The 21,496-nt window shown below is 47.9% G+C and overlaps 1 protein-coding gene across 1 annotated transcript in view; it reads left to right on the plus strand.

The window, feature by feature from the left end:
• The window catches only part of LOC307244003 (titin-like), a gene marked incomplete at its 5' end in the record, with an annotated part of 164,899 nt that overhangs the window by 92,925 nt on the left and 50,478 nt on the right, over positions 1 to 21,496 (plus strand). Inside the window, 35 exons of the mRNA XM_080018975.1 lie at positions 126 to 291; positions 508 to 659; positions 786 to 1,082; positions 1,457 to 1,756; positions 2,009 to 2,323; positions 2,602 to 2,750; positions 4,451 to 4,601; positions 5,492 to 5,773; positions 5,922 to 6,224; positions 6,820 to 7,122; positions 7,235 to 7,516; positions 7,933 to 8,120; positions 8,230 to 8,341; positions 8,459 to 8,761; positions 9,040 to 9,348; positions 9,598 to 9,879; positions 9,983 to 10,282; positions 10,369 to 10,662; positions 10,906 to 13,875; positions 14,007 to 14,327; positions 14,536 to 14,820; positions 15,030 to 15,335; positions 15,434 to 15,597; positions 15,735 to 15,981; positions 16,060 to 16,335; positions 16,425 to 16,721; positions 16,801 to 17,103; positions 17,259 to 17,558; positions 17,799 to 18,086; positions 18,194 to 18,493; positions 18,773 to 19,075; positions 19,272 to 19,577; positions 19,740 to 20,027; positions 20,132 to 20,422; positions 20,766 to 21,053. Coding sequence (XP_079875101.1) covers positions 126 to 291; positions 508 to 659; positions 786 to 1,082; positions 1,457 to 1,756; positions 2,009 to 2,323; positions 2,602 to 2,750; positions 4,451 to 4,601; positions 5,492 to 5,773; positions 5,922 to 6,224; positions 6,820 to 7,122; positions 7,235 to 7,516; positions 7,933 to 8,120; positions 8,230 to 8,341; positions 8,459 to 8,761; positions 9,040 to 9,348; positions 9,598 to 9,879; positions 9,983 to 10,282; positions 10,369 to 10,662; positions 10,906 to 13,875; positions 14,007 to 14,327; positions 14,536 to 14,820; positions 15,030 to 15,335; positions 15,434 to 15,597; positions 15,735 to 15,981; positions 16,060 to 16,335; positions 16,425 to 16,721; positions 16,801 to 17,103; positions 17,259 to 17,558; positions 17,799 to 18,086; positions 18,194 to 18,493; positions 18,773 to 19,075; positions 19,272 to 19,577; positions 19,740 to 20,027; positions 20,132 to 20,422; positions 20,766 to 21,053 — 12,021 coding nt within the window. The remainder of the gene's footprint in view (positions 1 to 125; positions 292 to 507; positions 660 to 785; positions 1,083 to 1,456; positions 1,757 to 2,008; positions 2,324 to 2,601; positions 2,751 to 4,450; positions 4,602 to 5,491; positions 5,774 to 5,921; positions 6,225 to 6,819; positions 7,123 to 7,234; positions 7,517 to 7,932; positions 8,121 to 8,229; positions 8,342 to 8,458; positions 8,762 to 9,039; positions 9,349 to 9,597; positions 9,880 to 9,982; positions 10,283 to 10,368; positions 10,663 to 10,905; positions 13,876 to 14,006; positions 14,328 to 14,535; positions 14,821 to 15,029; positions 15,336 to 15,433; positions 15,598 to 15,734; positions 15,982 to 16,059; positions 16,336 to 16,424; positions 16,722 to 16,800; positions 17,104 to 17,258; positions 17,559 to 17,798; positions 18,087 to 18,193; positions 18,494 to 18,772; positions 19,076 to 19,271; positions 19,578 to 19,739; positions 20,028 to 20,131; positions 20,423 to 20,765; positions 21,054 to 21,496) is intronic.

The following is a 21,496-nucleotide window of genomic DNA, read 5'->3' on the forward strand; positions in this document are numbered from 1 at the left end:
ACAGATGGATTGGAAGTAAAATAAAATGCATATAATCTGTTAATAGGTCTATAAAGTACAGGTTGTTAATCCCTTGAGCAGAGTTGGTCTGTACTGTTATTCTAAACCTTCCTGCTTAACTTCAGATCCTCCGGATCCTCCAACGAGGGTGAAGATCGTCACTGTGAGAAAGGGCACCGTGACTCTGACATGGAAGGCCCCCAAGAACGACGGCGGCTCCCCGGTCACCCACTACAGTGTGGAGCTGCTCTGCTGGGATGCCAGCGGCAGCCAGAAGGAATCCTGGAGGAGGTAAACGTCACTGCTCGTCCCACTGCTTTGAAGGGCTGTTACAAGGCCGCCAGCGACTCCTCAAGTTTGTGTTTTATGAATCCAACTTTGTTCAGACGTGAAGTACATTTAGAACTGACCCAAAGATCAGAGCTCAGATCTCATCTTGGCACTTAGATCTTTCTGTAAAACCGCTTGGATGAGTGAGTCCGCTAAAGTGTGTTTTGTAAATTGTAGGTGCAACAGGAGAGACATTGACACCACCACCTTTAAGTTGGAGGATCTGACGGAGGGAGATGAGTATGAGTTCAGAGTGAAGGCCTACAACGAGGCAGGAGAAAGCAGACCTTCTTCTACAGCTGGACCGATACTCCTCCAGGACCAGACATGTAAGGCTGCCATCACTCCATCTGGGTCATCCTTCATCCTTGTACAAACCGTATGGATCCTCCATGGGTGGAGCTCATTTAATGAGTCACAGCTGAGATGATCTGACATGTTGCCGTTCCCTCCAGGTGCTCCGTCCATCGAGCTGAAGGAGTTCATGGAGGAAGAGCAAGGCGCAGACATTAGCATTGTGGCCAAGATCCGCGGCTGCCCTTTCCCCACCCTCACCTGGTACAAAGCTCCTCCTCACAAGCCAGACAACAAGGTGGAGGTGCAGTACGACGAACACATCAACAAGATAGTGTCGGACGACAGCTGCACCCTCCTGATCCAGCAGGGCAAGAGGCCCGACACTGGCCTGTACACGCTGGTGGCCTCCAACAGTCTGGGCAAGGCCTCCAAGGAGATGAGGCTCAATGTGCTCGGTGAGGAGACTATGCCCTGAAATATTATCAATGTTCTTTGCTTTGGTTCCCTGATTCTGAGTCATTAAAAGAGAGAAACATTAAAACGCAATAAGTCAATAAATAAATAGTAGACAAATGGCATGAAGAAATTAAAAGTGAAAATGAGTTTGAAGATCCAGAGTGCGAAGGAACATTTATCAAATTGATGATTTCATCAATGGTCTCAATGTCTCTATGTAAAGCCATATTAATTGTTTTCATTCTTTGATATTAGCCACCACCGTTCATGTTTTGTTTGTTTTTCATTTTTATGTCTTAAGGTTCCAACTTTTGTGTTGAATGTTTTTAAACCTGGTTTAGTATCTAAAGCTGTGTTTGTTTTCTGGGCTCAGGTCGTCCTGGACCTCCCTCCGCTCCCATTAAGTTTGAGGAGATTGGAGCCGAGAAGATCACGCTGTCCTGGTTGCCTCCTAAGGACGATGGAGGCTCCAAGGTCACAAATTACGTCATCTGGAGGCGGGTGGCCAACAGGAAGACCTGGGTCCCCGTCACCAGCGAGCCTAAGGACAGAGTCTGGACCGTGGAGAGCCTGATGGAGGGACACGAGTACGTGTTCCGCATCATGGCCCAGAACAAATATGGGGTGGGAGAACCTCTCGACAGCGATCCTGAGGTGGCCAGGAACCTGTGTAGTAAGTACACTGAACCCTGATTGGTCTGCAGTACGTACAGTATCAGTTTACTGAGCCCTACACTATTGAAACATGATACATATTACAGACTGTAATTAAAAGACTGAACTGCAGCCCATCTCCTTTGTTATGTAAATTATATTTAGATGCACAATGTTTTTATTTATTTTTATTGTGACGTTTTCTGAACACTTGGAAATATTAGCGGTGTGGAACTGTTGAAGCAGATTCTTACCTAACTCTGCCTCCCAGCCGTTCCAGGCCAGTGCGAGAAGCCCACCATCTCCAACATCACCATGGATACCATGATGGTTAACTGGGAGGAGCCAGAGGATGACGGTGGCACCCCGATCACTGGCTACTGGCTGGAGCGCAAGGAGACCACCTCCAAGCGCTGGGCCCGGGTGACCCGTGACCCCATCCGCCCCATGGCCCTGGGAGACTCCTACGAGGTGACCGGCCTCATCGAGGGCTCCCAGTACCTGTTCAGAGTCACAGCCATCAACGCTGCCGGCCCTGGACTGCCCAGCCCCACCAGCGACCCCGTCTTCGCCAGAGACCCCATCTGTAAGCATTTGGACACATATTGAAAATATCACTTCATCAATCCGTACACTTTATTATTTCAGGACATAGCAAGACACATACATCTCATGCCAAGTTGACGCTTTGACATAAAAACATGCTAGTGTTTAAACTTATAAAGAGTGTATTTAGTAAAATATTTAGCCACAGGTCTTTCACAAGGTAAAGATTGGATTTGAGCACTAGAGATTAAGTTTGTATGTATTAAGTAAGTTAGTTTACGGTGTTGAGACCTGATCTATCTGCCCCCACCCCTCCAGCTCCCCCTGCACCTCCAACCCCCAAGGTGTCTGACTGGACCAAGTCTACGGTGGACCTGGAATGGATCCCTCCCCTGAAGGATGGAGGCTCTAAGATCCTGGGCTACTGGGTGGAGTACAAGGAGGAAGGCACTGAGGCCTGGATAAAGGTCAGCACAGACAGAAAGGGAGGTGGAAGCCTCCGAAAGTTGAGAGCCTTCAAATACTCCATCGGCTAAAATACTCGCTTTACATAGCTGTCCTCCAAACAGACTGTCCGCCATATAGATTGTTCACCATAAAGACTGTCCTCCATACAGAATGTCCTCCATACATTACATTACATTTCATTTAGCAGACGCTTTTATCCAAAGCGACTTACAATTGTTCAATCACCGACGGACGCAGCCATCAGGAGCAATGAGGGGTTAAGTGTCTTGCTCAAGGACACTACAGCATGCTAGCAGGGGGAGCCTGGGATCGAACCAGCAACCTTTAGATCACTAGATGACACTCTACCTCCTGAGCTACCATCCCCATACAAACTGTCCTCCATACAAAATGTCCTCCATACAGAATGTCCTTCATACAGACCGTCCTTGATGTAGACTGTCCTTCATACAGACTATCCTCAATGTAGAGTGTCCCCCGTACAGACTGTCCTCCATGTAGACTGTCCTCCGTACAGACTGTCCTCCATTCCGACTGTCACCCCCACAGACTGACTTCACGTAGAGTGACCATAAAGAATGTTCTCAATACAGACTGTCATCCATGTAGACCGACTTCAAATAATCTCTTGTACTTGAAATTTATAATCAGTGTCCTTCATAAAGAATGTCCCCCATACAGCCTGTCCTCTATACAGACTGTCCTCATACAAACTGTCCTTCATACAGACTCTCCTCCATGTAGTTTGTCCTCTATGTAGACTGTCCTCCATGTCGACTGTCCTCCATACAGACTTTCCTTCATAAATAATTCCCTCTATACACTGTCCACCATACAGGCGGTCTTCCATACAGACTGTCCTCAATGTAGACTCTCCTCCATGTAGACTGTCCTCTATATGGACCGTCCTCCATAAGACTGTCCTCCATAAAGACTGTCCATCATACAGACTGTCCTCCATACAGACTGCTATCCACACAGACCGACTTCATATAGAGTGTCCTTCATAAAGAACGACCTCTGTACAGACTGTCGTTCATGTAGACTGTCCACTATACAGACTGTCCTCCATACAGACGTCAGCATACAGACTGATGTCCATGTAGACTGTCTTCCATACAGACTGTCCTCCATACAGCCCGTCCTTCACGTAGACTGTCCTCCATACAGACTGTCCTCCATACAGACGTCAGCATACAGACTGATGTCCATGTAGACTGTCTTCCATACAGACTGTCCTCCATACAGTCTGCCCTCCATACAGTCTGTCCTCCATGTAGACCGCCTTCCATACAGACTGTCCTCCATACAGACTTTTCTCTGTAGAGTCCGTCAGACTGTCGTCTATACAGACTGTCCTCTATACAGATTGTTCTCCATACAGTCTGCCCTCCATACAGCTTGTCCTCCATGTAGACTGTCTTCCATACAGACTGTCCTCAATGTAGACTGTCCTCCATACAAACTGCCCCCCATACATTCTGTCCTCCGTGTAGACTGTCCTCCATACAGACTGTCTTCCATACAGACTGTCCTGCATACAGACATCACCATACAGACTGTCCTCCATGTAGACTGTCATCCATACAGATTGTCATCCATACAGACTGTCCTCTATACAGACTGTCCTCCATACAGACTGTCCTTCATACAGACTTTCCTGCCATGCAGACGTCTAATGCGTTGTTGGTGTTTTCAGGCGAAGGAGAAGGAGGTGAGAGGAACCAGGTTCGTGATCAGCGGTCTGAAGACAGGAGGACTGTACAAGTTCAGAGTGATGGCTTTCAACGCTGCAGGAAACAGTGAACCTGGGGAGGTTCCTGAGGCTCTGGAGGTCAACGACAGAACCAGTGAGTTCCCCTCACAACCTCCTCTGTATATACAAACAAGATCCTGATGCTGAATGACTAGAGAATTAAGATGTTTTATTTCCTTGTAAAGGAAATGTCCCCTTCCAGACAGTTAGACTAGACAATCAGCTCTAAGTGAAGAACTTCTACTCTCAACCGGGGGTTTGGGAGGGGGACAGTGATTCCACCGTGTCAGACTAGACGGAGGGAAATTTGAGTTTGATATCCGGAGCAAACTATGTTTTCTAAAAACAGCCAGTTAGACTAAACTTTAAGACAATGTAAGTTACTGCAAGGTGGAGTGGCAAGCACAAAGCAATCCAAATCAACATTTCATTCGATCGCTATTTCTGTCCCTGAAAAGGTAAATATATAGGGGATGGTGGCTCAGGCGGTAGAGCTGGTGGTCTAGTGATCTAAAGGTTGCTGGTTGGATCCCAGGCTCCTCCTGCTAGCATGCTGTAGTGTCCTTGAGCAAGACAATTAACCCCTAATTGCTCCTGATGGCTGCGTCCGTCGGTGTTTGAACAATTGTAAGTCGCTTTGGATAAAAGCGTCTGCTAAATGTAATGTAATGTAATATAATATGTTGTCCAGACAGATTAGCATAGCTGAGGTTGGTGATAGAGATGGGAACTACATCCCTTAACTTGGTATGGTATGGAAGTGCCTGCGTTGACTACATACTTTAACCCTTTGTATCATCAGTAGAAGATAACACAATAGTTAGTAGTAACAATAACAGCATTTATTTTCACAATTAGCTGGTTTAAGTTACACACCACCCTCTTTTGCATTGTCCAGTCACCCATCCTTAATGTCTACAACCAGCAGAGTAGTCCAAATGTGCCATTTAAACCTGCTCACCAGTATCTCCTGTCCCTCCCCAGTTGCTCCTGAGGTGGACCTGGATGCCTCTATGAAGGAGAGAATGGTGGTCCACGCTGGTGGAGTGATCCGTATCATCGCCTACGTTTCCGGTCAGCCAGCGCCAGAAATAACCTGGAACAGAGATGATGCAGCGCTGCCCCCTGAGGCCACGGTGGAAACTACCGCCATCAGCTCGTCCCTGGTCATCAAACCCTGCACCAGGAAGCACCAGGGCGTCTACTCCCTGACCGCCAAGAATGCTGCAGGAGAGAAGAAGAAGAACATCACCATAGAAGTTCTAGGTGAGGACACAGTTCTGTAATCTAAAAACGTAAAAAAAGTAAAAAAAAGTAAACCAGTGACTGTTTATTGAAAGTATGCATATGACTTCCATGCCACCAGTTCATTGAAATTTGTCACTTGACTTCCACTCCGTCCCCACCCCTTCAGGTGTCCCGGGGCCTGTGGGAATCCCCTTCATGGCTAAGAACCTGAGCAATGACTCCTGCAAGCTGAACTGGCACTTCCCCGACGACGACGGCGGTTCCGCCATCACCAACTACGTGATAGAGAAGCGTGAGGCAGAGCGCAAGGCCTGGACCTCGGTGTCCTTCAGCGTGTCCAGGCACAGCGCGGTGGCTTATGGCCTCATTGTGGGGAAGGGCTACTTCTTCCGGGTGGCCGCAGAGAACTCCATCGGCGTTGGACCTTTCATCAACACGGTCGCAGAGATCATCATCAAAGATCCCATCAGTTAGTCTGCACTTACTTCATGGCTGCTTGGTTTCACTGTTAGCTTGGGATGAGGCGAGGCTGTACTCCTTACCTTAGGCCCGACACATTAACATGCAAGATTAGAATCCTTCGTTAAAGCTTAACATGGTAACTTGGCACTTTAGCAGTCCCTCAGGCAGCAAGATGCATCTGTTTAATTCCCACAAACCACCTGATTACCTTTCTGAAAGCTGCTAATTATATTATATTGTATCAAATGGAGTTTCAGGCTTTCAGCTCAACTTTGAATTTATTTCACAGTCCCTGCAGCAGCAGGACTTAGTGTTTGTTACCGTAGTAACTATCTGAGTGATGTCTGTAAAACCTAAACTGCATCTCTTCCTGTGCAGCGGTATTACTTCCTATCAGTGTACTATGCAGTACACAAACACTCAATAAATCCGAAGGGTCTCACTGTGTCCTGTTATGTTGATGCTCTTATTTGGGTTTTAAAGACACCTCCGGTAGTAATCGATATTAAAAGTACATAGATTACCATGAAATATTCATCATTTGTATAATGTAAGAATAGAAACAAATGGATGACTAGTAAAGTGTGGCTGCTCTCCCCTAGCTGTTCCTGACCGTCCTGAGGACCTGGAGGTGACTGCCGTCACCAAGGATTACATCAGCATTACCTGGAAGCCACCCAAGTTTGATGGTGGATCTGAGGTCACCATGTACATCCTTGAGGCCCGCATGATCGGCAAGGACAAGTTCAGCAGGCTGACCAAAGAGAAGCTGATGGAGAGGAGGTACACCTTCGATGGCCTGCGGGACGGAGACACCTACGAGTTCAGAGTGATCGCCGTCAATGAGGTCGGACCCAGCAAGCCTTCCTTCTCCACCAAGCCAATCACCTGCAAGGACGAGCTGGGTACAGGCTTCCAACTCAACTACGAGACTTCACTTCTTCACTTGTTCTTCATGACTTCCCGCCATCAAATCCATTCATCAATTCACTGTATCTTATTTTCCTTGTCCTTTAGAGCCCCCAACCATTGAAGTGGACTTCCGTGACAAGATCATCATCCGTGTGGGCGAGAGCTGCCTGCTTCAGGGCCGCTACACTGGGAAGCCCTCTCCGTCCATCACATGGTACCGGGACGACGAGGAGCTGAAGGCAAACCAGCACATCATGTTTAAGAACACGCTGAGCACCATGTCTCTGGGCCTGATGAAGGCCAAGAGGGAGCACAGCGGCAGATACGTAGTGCTGGTGGAGAACAGCACCGGCTCCAGGAAGGGAGTCTGCAACATCACTGTTGTTGGTACGTGAACCAGGCCTCCTTCATATAAACATGGAGAGTCATCAGATAGATGTACTCCTGAAGAAGTTTTTTCGAAAATTACTGTAGTTTGGGGTTAAAGAAGCTTTAGAGACTACCAGTTGGGTAAAATATAATGAGATAAAAACACTGCACAGCGCACCAAGACATTCAATTCAGCTGATGTTGTTTTAAATCTTTTCTATTCTTTGATATCCTTTGAGCCTATATTTTCATTTCTTCATCGCTTTTTATTTTGTGTAATATATATCATGAAAAGTCTAATGATTCTTCCATGTGCAGGAAACCAAATACAAATATACCTTTCAAGTTTAGCACTTCTCCGTGACCTATGCTCCAACATGAATGATCCTACATGATCCTCATTACTAACTACATGAAATCCTTTCGGCTCTCAGACCGCCCTACTCCTCCAGTGGGACCAGTGGTCTTTGAGGAGGTGCACAGGGAGTTCATGGTGATCTCCTGGAAACCTCCTGTGGATGATGGAGGAACGGGAATCTCCAACTACATTATCGAGAAGAGAGACATCAACAGAGAGATCTGGACCACCGTCACATCAGCCTCTACGAAGACAATTTGCAAGGTGAGTCAGACTGTCCTGAAGGTCTGAACACCTACAAGCATCTGCTCTGATAAAATGCTGCTCTGGTTCAAAGCAGAGGTGAAGCTTTGTGTTGCTAATTGTGCCTCAGATCCCCAAGCTGACAGAGGGCAGGGAATACATCATGAGGATCTCTGCTGAGAACATAAATGGCATCAGCGACCCACTGGAGTCAGAGGAGATGAGAGCCAAGGATCTCTTCAGTAGGTTCACACTTCCTGCCATGCCTTTAATATTCACTCATGTGCTCGTTAAGTATAATATAGTACTATAGTAAAAGTGCTTTTCACCTGTTGATATTGTCTTTTCTTTTGCTGTAGGAGTTCCCGAGGCCCCTGAAATGCCCAACGTCAGAGAGGTTTACGCCACCAACGCCCTTGTGCTCTGGAATAGGCCACGCGATGGCGGTAAGCCCATCACCAACTACATCCTGGAGAAGAAGGAAACGGGTGCCAAGAGGTGGTCTCGTGCAACCAGAGATCCACTGTACCCCGCCACCCAGTTCAGAGTCCAGGACCTTGTTGAGGGTTGCGAGTACGAGTTCCGTGTGATGGCTGAGAATGAGTTGGGAACAGGAGACCCCAGTGTCCCCTCCAAACCCATCCTGGCTAAAGACCCTATCGGTGAGTGTGGAACAGTTTAGATTAACTCAGATGGAGGTGGGAATTACCATATGAGACTGCATCATAACAGGTGTTTGTTCTTTAGAGAAAAGCTGGAAAATCAGCCGTCCATTCTTGGACGGCTGATTTTCAGCCATCCTTGTTGGTATATTCTTTCTTCCTTTAAACCAGGGGTCTCAAACTCAAACTACCTGGGCCCCTGGCCACTGGTTCTTCCAATCGTTCATTTTTCCTAAACCATGAACATGTTGAGTGAGCTGTTGTTTTACTCCACCCAGTTCCTCCCAGTCCACCAGTGACCCCCGAGGCCTACGACAAGACCAAAGACACGGTCAGTCTCAAGTGGAAGATGCCCCGTCATGACGGTAAGGGCAGGATCTTTGGGTACCTGGTGGAGTACCAGAATCCCGGCGCTGTGGAGTGGATGGAGGCCAACGAGTCCCCGGAGCAGTGCCCCGACCTGCACTACGTGGTCACAGGCCTGATTGATGGGCAGGAGTACGCCTTCAGGATCTACACCGTCAACGCTGCAGGCAAATCTGAGCCTGCCTATGTCAAACAGAACATCAAAGTCCACGACAGACTGGGTAAGGAACTGGACTCACTGAAAACAGAATTAACTAGTCACACAGAAATTCAGTATTGATACTGATATTTTGAGAATGAATAAGTATTGGAAAACATAGAATTGCAGTCCTGAAGTGTATCAATATTTTCTTACACCAGTACAAAGTAGGGCATTTGCTTTTTTTATCCCAGTGTAGTTGTAATCCTCTGATCCTTTATCAATATGATCCATGAGATCTGAGATCAATTGTTCTTTATTCTTCCTGCAGAGGAGCCAGAGCTGCTGTTGGATGCCAACATGTCCCGTGACCACTTGGCCATGCTGGGTACTGACATTACTCTGAGTGCCACCATCAGGGGAATGCCCACTCCCACTGTCAGCTGGAAGAAGAACGACGCAGACCCTCCATCAAATGCCACCATCGCTGTCACCGCAACTAGCAGCAAGCTCTTCATCCCTAAGTGTGTGCGTCCCGACTCTGGTAACTTCACCATCACTGTTGAGAACGCAGCAGGGAAGAAGTCTGCCACCGTGGCCGTGCTGGTCCTGAGTGAGTCCAACCTGAGATCCTCAACGCAATGTTTTATACCCTCAATGTAGTTGAATGTTTCTACAAGTTATTCCATCATACCGAACATGTGTGCCCCCTTCAGACAAGCCGTCCCCTCCCAGAGACCTGGTGATTTCTGAGGTGACCAGTGAGTCTGCCTACCTCACCTGGAAGGCCCCTGAGGACAATGGCGGTGCAATTATCTCCCACTACGTGGTTGAGAAGAAGGATGTAGCAGCTGAAAAGTGGGTTCCTGTCTCTGCGGCCAATAAGAAGCTGAGTCTGATGGCTATGTACCTGATGGAGGGCATCCAGTACATGTTCAGAGTAGCAGCAGAGAACCAGTTTGGCAGAAGTGAATATGTTGTCACCAAATCACCCATCAAGGCTATTGACCCACTGTGTGAGTGATCCTGAGGACTGTTACACGTTTCCCATATTATTGTAACATCTATCTATCTACTATTATAGTTACCTCTTAACTTCCAGATCCTCCTGGCCCACCTAAGAACTTGCACCACACTGATGCTGACAAAACTGAGGTGTGGCTGGAATGGGAGTGGCCAGACCGCACTGGAGGAAGTGACATCACTGGCTTCATCGTGGAGCACCAGGAAGAGGGCCAGACTGACTGGGTCACCTTCAAGACTGTCACCAACAACCATAGCCATGTCACTGACCTGGTGGAGGGCAAGACCTACCGCTTCAGGGTCAAGGCTCAGAATGCCATCGGTGTGAGTCGTCCAGACACCAGCGTCCCTGTCACCTGCCAGGAGAAGACATGTAAGATACATGATGTTTTCTTTCCATCTTTTATAAAGAGGTTGTTAAAATATCTTCTCCATGTCCACCCAACCATTTCCAATATTGTTTTATTATCTTCTTCTTTTTGTCAAAATTAGGAATTCGGTTCAATTTTATATAATTTTATGTATATGTCAATTTGGTTATATTTTTAAAGGATGCATTTCTCATCTGTTAATACAGACAGGAAGTCCTAACGTGGTTGTTTTGTTTTCCCTCTAGTGCCACCAACCATTGATGTTGATGTGAAGCTCATTGAAGGTCTTGTGGTCAAAGCTGGCACCCCTATTGTCCTTCCAGCCAAGATGATGGGCATCCCCACTCCCACTGCCAAGTGGATGAGTGATGGAAAGGAGATCATGTCTGAAGGTCGTTTCAACATTGAGTCTGCTGGATGCTCCACCATCTTCACTATCCCTGAGAGTGTGAGAGGAGACACTGGAGAGTACGTGCTCACCGTGTCCAACCCATCCGGCAGTAAGACCGCCGCCCTGCACGTCACTGTGCTGGATGTGCCTAGTGCACCCATCGGACCCGTCAACATCTTGGAGGTCACCCCTGACTACATGATGATTCAGTGGAGGGCTCCAAAAGATGACGGTGGTGTTCCAGTTACCAACTACATAGTTGAGAAGAAGGACGTTAAAAAGCCTTGGGAGCCCTGGTCTGTTGTCAGCTCCAGTGGCACCAGTACCAAGGCCAAAGTGTCTAGGCTGGAGAAGGGTCGTGAATACATAGTTCGCATCCGGGCTGAGAACAAGATTGGTATTGGAGCTGGGCTTGAAAGTCCACCGACGATTGCAAAGCATATGTTCAATCCTCCAAGCCCACCAGGCCTACCTGAGTGCTCTGACATCACAGAGAATGCTGTGACAGTTGAGTGGGCTCTGCCTGAAAATGACGGCGGAAGTCCCATCAGCGGCTACGTAATTGAACGTAGAGAGATGACAGGCAAATGGATCCGTGTCAACAAGACTCCAGTCCTGGACCTCAGATACAGAGTTTCAGGACTGTTTGAAGGCAACAGCTATGAATTCAGAGTGTTCGCTGAGAACGTTGCTGGTATCAGTGGTCCCTCTCCTATCTCTGACCCCATGAAGGCCACCCGTGCCCTTACCAAGCCTGGCCCCCCTGGTAGCCCCAAACTGAAGGACTGGAGTAAATCCTATGCTGATATCTGCTGGACCAAGCCAACCAGAGATGGGGGGAGTCCCATCCTGGGTTATGTGGTTGAGGCCCAGAAATCAGGCAGTGCCAAGTGGGATAGAATCAACAAGGACCTCATCAAGATTTGTGCCTACCGAACACCAGGACTCAGTGAAGGAACAGAGTACAGGTTCCGTATCAGAGCCACAAACAAAATTGGAGACAGTGAACCCAGGGAGCTGACAGAGACTGTCCTGGCCAAGGACATATTGGTGCCCCCAGAGGTTGTTGTTGATGTGTCATGCCGTGACTCTTTGACTGTCAGGGCAGGTCAGATCATCAGCCTAATCACAAGGGTGAAGGGCAGACCCGACCCAGAGATCACATGGACCAAGGACGCGAGAGCCTTTAGCAGAGACAAACGCATTGAGATGAACAACAACTACCCACTGTGTGAGCTTGTGATCTCTGAGGCAGTGAGGTCAGACTATGGTAAATATGCCATTGTTGCCAAGAACAGCAGTGGACAGGCCCAGGCCACCGTCATTGTCAATGTGTTGGATGTTCCAGGGGCTTGCCAGAACCTCAGGGTTTCCTATGTGACAAAGAACTCCTGCATGGTGTCTTGGGAGAATCCTGAGGACAACGGAGGCACTGAGATCACTCAATACATCATCGAGTGCCGTCAGCCCAGCCAGAGAGGATGGACTGTGGTCTCGAGTGATTGCACCAAGCGCCAGATGAAGGCTCCTCTCACTGAGGGCTGTGAGTACTTCTTCCGAGTGAGTGCAGAGAATAAGATTGGTGCTGGTCCTTTTATTGAGTCAAAGGCTGCTGTATTGGCTGTGGATCCCATTGAGAAGCCTGGTGAACCCACTGACTTCCAGATCACTGAAATTGGCAAGACCTTCTGCTTCCTCAAGTGGAAGAAACCAGATTACGACGGAGGTAGCCGTAACATTGGTTACCATGTTGAGAAGAAGCCCAAGGAGGCTGAGGATTGGGAGAGGCTGCATAAGGGAGCCATCAAAGAGACCTATTTCATGGCTGACAGGTGCATTGAGAACCAGATCTACCAATTCAGGGTCCAGACTAAGAACGAGGGAGGAGAGAGCAACTGGGTGACTACTTCTGAAATCCTGGTGAAGGAGCAGCTGGTCGAGCCAGAGATTAAGATTAAACTGGATGGCACTCTGGTTGTCAAGGCTGGAGACTCCATGCCCATTGAGGCAACTGTCAAGGGCAAGCCACAGTGTGATATTAAGTGGACAAAAGACGACAGCACAGAGGAGATAAGAAAGAGTCCCAGGCTTCAGATTGAAGCTGGGGCAGACTACTCCAAGTTGCTGGTTACAGGGGCCAGACGCACTGACAGCGGCAAATATGTTATTACAGCCACTAACAGCGCTGGAACCTGCTCTGCTCACGCTAAGGTCAATGTGCTGGACAGACCTGGACCCATCAGGAACCTCCAGGTTTCCGGCATCACTATCGACAGGTGCCACCTGGACTGGGAGGTGCCAGAGGATGACGGTGGCTGCGAGATCTACAACTACATTATTGAGAAATGTGAGACCAAGAGGGGAGTCTGGTCTGTCCACTCTAATGCTGTTATCACCAATAAAGCTAATGTTACTCGCCTTATCGAGGGCAATGAGTACACCTTCAGAGTCCGTGCAGAAAACAAGATGGGTCCTGGCCCTGCCGTGCAGAGTGAAGCCATCGTTGCAGGAACCCAATTCCGTGTTCCTGGGGCTCCTGATACACCGGAAGTCATAAAGATTGCTAAGGAGGAGATGACTGTGCAGTGGTCAGAGCCTGAGATTGATGGCGGCAAGCCAATCACAGGGTACCTACTGGAGAAGAGGGAGGAGCATGCAGTGAGATGGTCTCCTGTCAACAAGGACCCAATGCCTGGAACTCGCCTTACTGTCACTGGACTCCTGCCACTCCACGAGTATCAATACAGAGTCAAGGCCATCAATGAAATCGGTGTCGGCAATGCAAGCAAGCCCTCTCGTGCCATCACTGCTAAAGATATAGTTGGTATGTAATCAATCTTTAGATTGACTTCAGCATTGTGTTATATGACATTAGCTGTATCTGATCATATTTGTTTTATTTTATTTGATTTCAAATATTTATCTTTGTTCACACACTGTGTTATATTGTTGCAGAGCCTCCTGCATCCCCAACCAACATGAAGGTTCTGGACAGCACAAAGTCCACCATCACCCTGGGGTGGACCAAGCCTGTTTCTGATGGTGGAGCACCGCTCATCGGCTACGTAGTGGAGATGAGGCTGAAGGGAACAGCCAAGAAGGGAGATGACGGCTGGAAGAGGTGTAACGTCGCCGCTCAGCTGGTGGTGTGTGAATTCACCGTCACCAGCTTGGATGAGAAGCTGGAGTATGAGTTCAGAGTGTCAGCCCAAAATCAGGTGGGCATGAGCCTGCCATGTGACCTGGAGGGAGCTGTGATGCCGAGAGACATTCTCGGTGAGGCCTCACTATTCTGTCTTAAATATGAAAATATTATCTTAATTTCTATAAATAGATACTCACTTTAGAATATGTTTATATTTTTAAGGACATTAAGGCAAGCTTATAGTTTGAGAAGTTATTGTAATTACTATGGCTCTCCCTAAAAAAAACCCCTTTAACCTGTGAGCATGAACCTGATACCTGTCGCTTCTCCCACCAACAGAGGCACCTGAGATTGACTTGGACGCCAACCTGAAGCAGGGCCTGACGGTGAGAGCTGGCTGCCCCATCAGGCTGTGTGCCACTATCAGAGGCAGACCACCTCCCAAGGTCACCTGGAGGAGGATGGGCATTGACAATGTGGTCAGGAAGGGTCATGTGGATATAATCGACACCATGACCTTCCTGGTGATCCCCGACAGCACTCGGGACGACTCTGGCAAATACTGCCTGACTCTTCAGAGCACTGCAGGGGAGAAGGCTGTGTTTGTAAACGTCAAGGTTCTAGGTAGGTCATAGTTTCTGGTTTTCAATTATTATACATAAGAAATAACAATCTGATCTTCTTTTCGTGCTTGTTGATCCAGTGTCTACAGAAAGACATTGGATCCAGAAGATGGAAAGCTAATCATGTAAATGCTCCTTGAGATGTGTGACGGCACTGAAATAAAAATGATGAGGCACATCTTTTATAATTGTTGTTATTTTACTAAACAGACACCCCCGGGCCTGTTGTGAACATGGAGGCTACAGACATTAAGCAGACCTCTGTCCAGCTGTCCTGGAGCCCCCCTGAGAACGACGGTGGCAGTGAGGTCACCCATTACATCATTGAGAAACGTGAGATCGATCGCAAGACGTGGGCGATCGTCAAGGCGGAGGTTGAGATTGACAAGGTTCCCTTCAAGGTGGGCGGTTTGATGCCAGGAACAGAGTACTACTTCAGAGTCTCTGCAGTCAACCACTACGGCCCTGGAGTGGCCAGAATCTCTCCCACATCCTACCTGGCATCTGATCCCATCAGTACGTATAGCTTCTCATCCACCTTGCAAACCACCTCATTCTTCTTAGTTCAGCAGCAACTTTGATGCCTGTGTGGCTCTGTCACTTTTGTCCTTTAGGTAAACCTGATCCTTGTCAGAAGATTGAGGTTCTGGAAATAACCAAGAACAGTGCCACAGTGGGCTGGGTGAAACCCATGAGAGACGGAGGAGCCAAGATTGATGGTTATGTTATTGAGTACATTGAGGTGAAACCTCCTCCAGAACCCCCAGCACCCCTGGAGGTCTGTACATCATTCAGCCTACAGATTTCTAGTTTTCTATTAGATGTGTACAAAGGAGCAGCCTTGATAAACTAGCAAGACATACTTCACATTGATCCACAGCAGTGTGTGGAACTATAACTGTATGTTTCCTGCAGGTTCCTGAGGGAGAGGCAGTTCCTCCCCCAGCTCCAGTGGTGGTGGTGGAGGAGGAGGAGGAGGAGGAGGAAAAAGAGCCTGAGAAGGAGGTGTGGAATGCCTACACCACGGTCAAGGGGCTAAGCATCGCCATCAGTGGCCTGAAAGAGGGCAAGAGATACAAGTTCAGAGTAGCGGCCAAGAATGTAATGGGCTGCAGCTTGTTCACCGAGACCAGGGAGGCGTATGAAATCAAGGAGCAGATGAGTATGTTTCACTGTAATTACTGTTTTATCTGTCTGTGTTCTGTTGGAACAAATCACTAAATCTGGTGCCGATCCATAGTGGAACCCAAGATCATCATGGCAGAGACGATGAGCGCCAGAGCAGGAGCTAAGCTCAGAGTTGAGGCGGTGGTTTCTGGGAAACCAGCTCCAACCTGCAAGTGGTTGCGTGGCGCCGACATGGTGGTTTCCTCCAGTCGCCTTGCTGTGCACAAGTCTGGAAGCCTGTGTGTTCTGATCATCAAGGATGTATCAAGGACAGACAGTGGAGAGTACAGTCTGGTGGCTGAGAACAGTTCTGCCAAGGTGGACCAGGCTCTGAAGATCATTATCAGAGGTCACTGCTCCATATATCGAACAAGGGCACAATAATCCATTTTGAAAGATAACGCTCCTATTTAAAGCTATTTTCTGTTGTAAATGCAGATATTCCAGGCCCTCCTGAGGGTCCAGTGGAGATCAGCGACATAGACTCTGATGCCTGCTCTCTGTCCTGGAACAAACCCCTGGAGGACGGAGGCAGCAACATCACCAACTATGTTGTGGAGAAGTGTGACCTGAGCAGAGGTGACTGGGTGACTGCTGTCTCCTCTGGAAAGACGGGCTGCCGGCTGGGCAAGCTCATCCCTGGAAAGGAGTATGCCTTCCGCATCCGCGCAGAGAACCGCTATGGAATCTCAGACCCCATCCAGTCTGACAGGATGGTCGCCAAGTTCCCCTTCAGTGCGTCTAACACCACAAATCTGGATGTAGGGACCGATGGAGATGATGGCAGTATACTAAAATATTTTTGTATCAACAGATGTTCCTGGGGAGCCGCTTCACTGCCGCATCAACAAAACCAACAAGGACTGTATGTTTGTGGCCTGGGACAAACCAGAAAGTGACGGAGGCAGCCCCATCACAGGCTACTACATTGAGCGCAAGGAGAGGAACAGTCTGCTGTGGGTGAAGGCCAACGACACTGTAGTTCGCACCACCGAGTATCCCTGCGCCGGACTCATCGAGGGTCTGGAGTACACCTTTAGAGTGTCCGCCATCAACCGCGCCGGCCAGGGCAAACCCAGCAAGAAGACTGACTTTGTCACTGCTAGGACACCTGTCGGTATGTCCCTCCATATGGAGGAAATATCTTTGGTGTTTCTGTTAAAGGTTTAACATACAAGAATGCTACAGCAATAATACCATGAAGTGTTTTCAAGAATAAGTGAAATATATCTTTAAGTGAGCAACAATTAAAGCTAATTTGTTCTTCCACAGATGTTCCAGGAAAGCCAGACATCCTGGACGTGACCAAGAACTCGGTCACGCTTGTCTGGACCCGTCCTAAGAACGATGGCGGCAGTAAAATCATCGGCTACTATGTGGAGTGCGTGAGGGTTCCAGGAGACGTCTGGATACGCTGCAACACCAGCAGCCAGAACGTTCCTAAGGAGGAGTACACTGTCACAGGCCTGGAGAGAGATCTGCAGTACCAGTTCAGAGTCATTGCAAAAACCGCCGTTAACATGAGCAAACCATCTGAGCCCACAGACCCAGTGCTGGTCTGCGCTGAGAACGGTGAGAGACTTCCCCTGACCGGGCACTGATACCAAACATTATACAAGGGAGGGATAATGACCGTCTGGCTGCACATTATAACGTATACTTCTTATACGGCTACTCACTTAATAAATGAATACAATTATTTTACAACTTGTATTCCTAGTTTAAGAATATAAGCAGAGTATTCCACAGTGTGTCAGAATCGAGTATTCCACAGGGCCTTGTAATAATGAGGTATGGGATGTTTCACTGCAGTGCCACCCAGACTGGAGTTGAATGCCAAGATGCAGAAGGGCCTGACGGTGAAGGCAGGTGCCACAGTGCTGCTGGAGGCAGAGGTGTTTGGCAAACCAATGCCCAGAGTGTCCTGGAGGAGAGCAGATGAGAGTCTGCGCTCTGGCGTGGGTCTGAAGATCAGCCAGCAGAGACATCAGTTCCAACTGGAGATGACGGGAGTGACCAGGGAACATTCTGGAACCTACACCTTAGTGGCAGAGAATGCCAGTGGATCCAAGACCGCAGAGATTACTGTGAAGGTTCTAGGTGGGTGTTTGTAGATTTCATCTTAAAATATACAATATTATTACTAAAAGACCCTGTTATAAACACTACACAGTATATATGCTAATACCAGATACACTTTCTTACAGATGTTCCTGGAGCTCCTGCTAATGCCAAATGCAGTGAAGTGTTTGCCACCAGCATCAAGGTGGCCTGGGAGCCCCCGCTGAAGGACGGCGGTGCCCCCATTACCAACTACATTGTGGACAAGCGTGAGACCAGCAGAGCCAACTGGGCCCAGGTTTCGGCTAAGGTGAAAGGGGTCCAAGAGCTTACCGTGGAAAAGCTAATCGAGGGTCATGAGTACCAGTTCCGTATCCGCGCTGAGAACACATGGGGAGTCGGAGAACCCTTTGTCACTCACCCCGCCATCACAAGAAACCCATTCAGTAAGTCTGCCTGTTCGTGAAGGCGGGGAGATTCACGCAGAAGCCATGACCCTCTGAGGTTGACCTCACAGATCACAGATAGAAAGCACATTGCTCGCGTACTTGAGTACACTGGACTTTAGGCTGTAGCAAGATGAAAATCTAAAATAGGATATACAAATAAAAATCTCAGGATTCACCCAAACCACAATGCTGAACATCTGAGCACATCTCCTTCAACAAGTCAGACTAACATACTGTCTATCTCTCATTAAACTAAGACCTGTTTATTACTTACAGCGGTGCCTGGCCCATGTGAGGCTCCGGTGATCACCAATGTGACCAAAGACCACATGACGGTGAGCTGGAAGGAGCCTGCAGACGACGGTAAGTCCACCATCCTAGGCTACATCCTGGAGAGGAAGGAGACCAAGGACATAAACTGGACCAAGATCAACAGGAAGCTCATGACTGAGAGGACGCTGGAGGTCTCTGGCCTCACTGAGGGAACAGAGTACGAGTTCAGGGTCACAGCCGCCAACTTGGCTGGTCTTGGCAAACCCAGTGAGCCATCTGCCGGAACCTCCGCCCAGGACCCAATCAGTAAGCAGCACCCAAAGTAGATCTGTTTAGGACAATCTGTTAGATAATTTTCTAACGTTGAAGTTCAAATACTTTCTATAGCTTTGTTTACATAAATTATATTCTCTAAACCACATTCCAAAGCAGCCTTTCCACAAAGAATTAACAAAAACTTGAGAGGTAATTACTTCTGACCAGAGTGCATTCTCCCCTCCAGCTCCTCCTGGTCCAGTGTTAAATCCCATTGTGACTGACACCACCCACAGCACCATCAGTCTTACTTGGTCGTCCCCGAGCAACAACGGAGGCAGCCCCATACTGGGCTACCTGGTGGAGTGCAAGAGGACAGATGCCACCGACTGGATTCGCTGCAATGTGCCCAAGAACCTGCAGGAGACAAACTACACCATCCAGAACCTCATTGACAAGTCGGAATACCAGTGTCGCATCACAGCTGTCAATAAAGTTGGCTTCAGTGAACCATGTGAAGTTCCGGGCAAGCATGTCGCGAAAAACATCGTTGGTAGGTTTACCCGGTTGTATGCTGGTCACAGTGTGTTGTTTATAAGCAAGTGCAGCTGTCAAAGTTTAAATACCAAGCTTTTATTCATCAAGCTTCCTCAAGATGTCCATAATTTTATCTATAAATACAGGGTAAAAAGCTGAGTCATTCCTCTGTGTGTAGTTCCTCCAGAGGCGGAGCTGAGCGCAGAGCTGAAGGAGGTGTTGGAGCTTAATGCCGGAGCCACCATGAGGCTGCGGGCCACCATCAAGGGTCGACCCACTCCAAAGATCATCTGGGCCAAGATGAACACCAACATCAAGGACCGCCAGGGAATTGTTATCAAGTCCACTGATACCGACACGCTGGTGCTGGTGGAGAACGTCAACAGATATGATGCCGGAAAATACATCCTCAGCCTGGAGAGTGTGTCTGGAATGAAGATGTACACGGTGGTTGTTAAAGTTCTTGGTGAGCAGAAGTCTGATAATTACTCTGTATTTACCTGGCAATTTTCTTTGTCTGTGGATCCATCTTCTGAACGTCTTTTGTAATGTATTCTGTTGTCTCTACAGACACCCCTGGGCCACCCGTCAACCTGATGGTGAAGGAAACCTCCAAGGACAGTGCCTATATCCTCTGGGACGCCCCTCTGATCAACGGAGGCTACGATATCACCCACTACATTGTAGAGAAGCGTGATGCTGAGAGGAAGGCGTGGTCCATAGTGTCCAACAACCTCACCAAGACGTCCTTTAAGGTGCCAGACCTGGAGGCCGGCAGATCCTACTGCTTCAGAGTGTCTGCAGTCAACAAACTTGGCATGGGAGAGGCCTGTGAGACTGCAGACTCTGTCAGAGCTTCAGGTGGGTGAGGGGATCGCACGTGATCTCATCATGTCTTCTTAAGAGAGTTACTACTCACTGGTGTGTTCACTGATGTCTACTGGTAGGAATCTAATCATCTCCTTGGTCAACGTGATCATCTGCACGACATGAAAGTGTTAATTTAAATATACTCCACCATAGATCTTTCACTGAAAAGCTTCCGTGTCTTTTATATCAAAAGTAATACATAATAATAATATAATCAACTATGCTTCACTTTATCATAAATTGTCATCTCACACCATGCGTGCCATCATTAAGTATTCAACTAAGTTAAATAAAGGCAATAATTTTGAATTCCTTGTATTTTCTACACTTCCAGAGGAGCCTGGCCCCGTCATGGACTTCAAGACCCTCCTGGTCACCAAGGACTCGTGCACACTGAGCTGGAAGAAACCCCTGACTGATGGTGGAAGCCGCATCATTTGCTACGTCTTGGAGGTCCTCAACGGGGACGACAAGTACAAGGAGCTGATGAGGTCCAAGAACATGCAGTACAGTGCCAAAGATCTGGTGGAGGACAAAGAGTACAACTACAGAGTGAAGGCGGTCAACGACACAGGAGAGAGCGCTGCCAAGGAGCTTGCTGTGGTCGCTAAAGACCAGATCAGTACGTTTTTGTCAACTCAATCTGCACGTTACAGTAACAGACTAAAGACCTGCATAACATTTACACTCCAAGACCTTTATCACTATACTCTACACAGTTACAGTCAGATGGGCAACATTCTAAGGACAGACAGACAAACAAACCCCAAACACCAAGGTTCATGTAAGGGAGATGTAGGTTTATGTGGATCGTTCAAAGAATCATATCAGCCACTTAGAATATTGTGTTCAGATCACATGGGACAAACTGTCTAGTAAACACTGAACTGCTGCAGAAATGTATATATGAATATAAGGAACATAGAATTTAAATTGAAACAAATATGAGGTTCAACATAACATAAACCACAGTTTGCCAAAATGACAAAAATTTTAATTTATGTTGTTGTGAACACGGTGTTTGTAAACTTATTAATGCATAAAACACAACAGAGCAAATTTCAT

Source organism: Zeus faber (genome assembly GCF_960531495.2).
Source record: "Zeus faber genome assembly, chromosome: 18".
In the NCBI taxonomy this organism is placed as follows: Eukaryota; Metazoa; Chordata; class Actinopteri; order Zeiformes; family Zeidae; genus Zeus; species Zeus faber.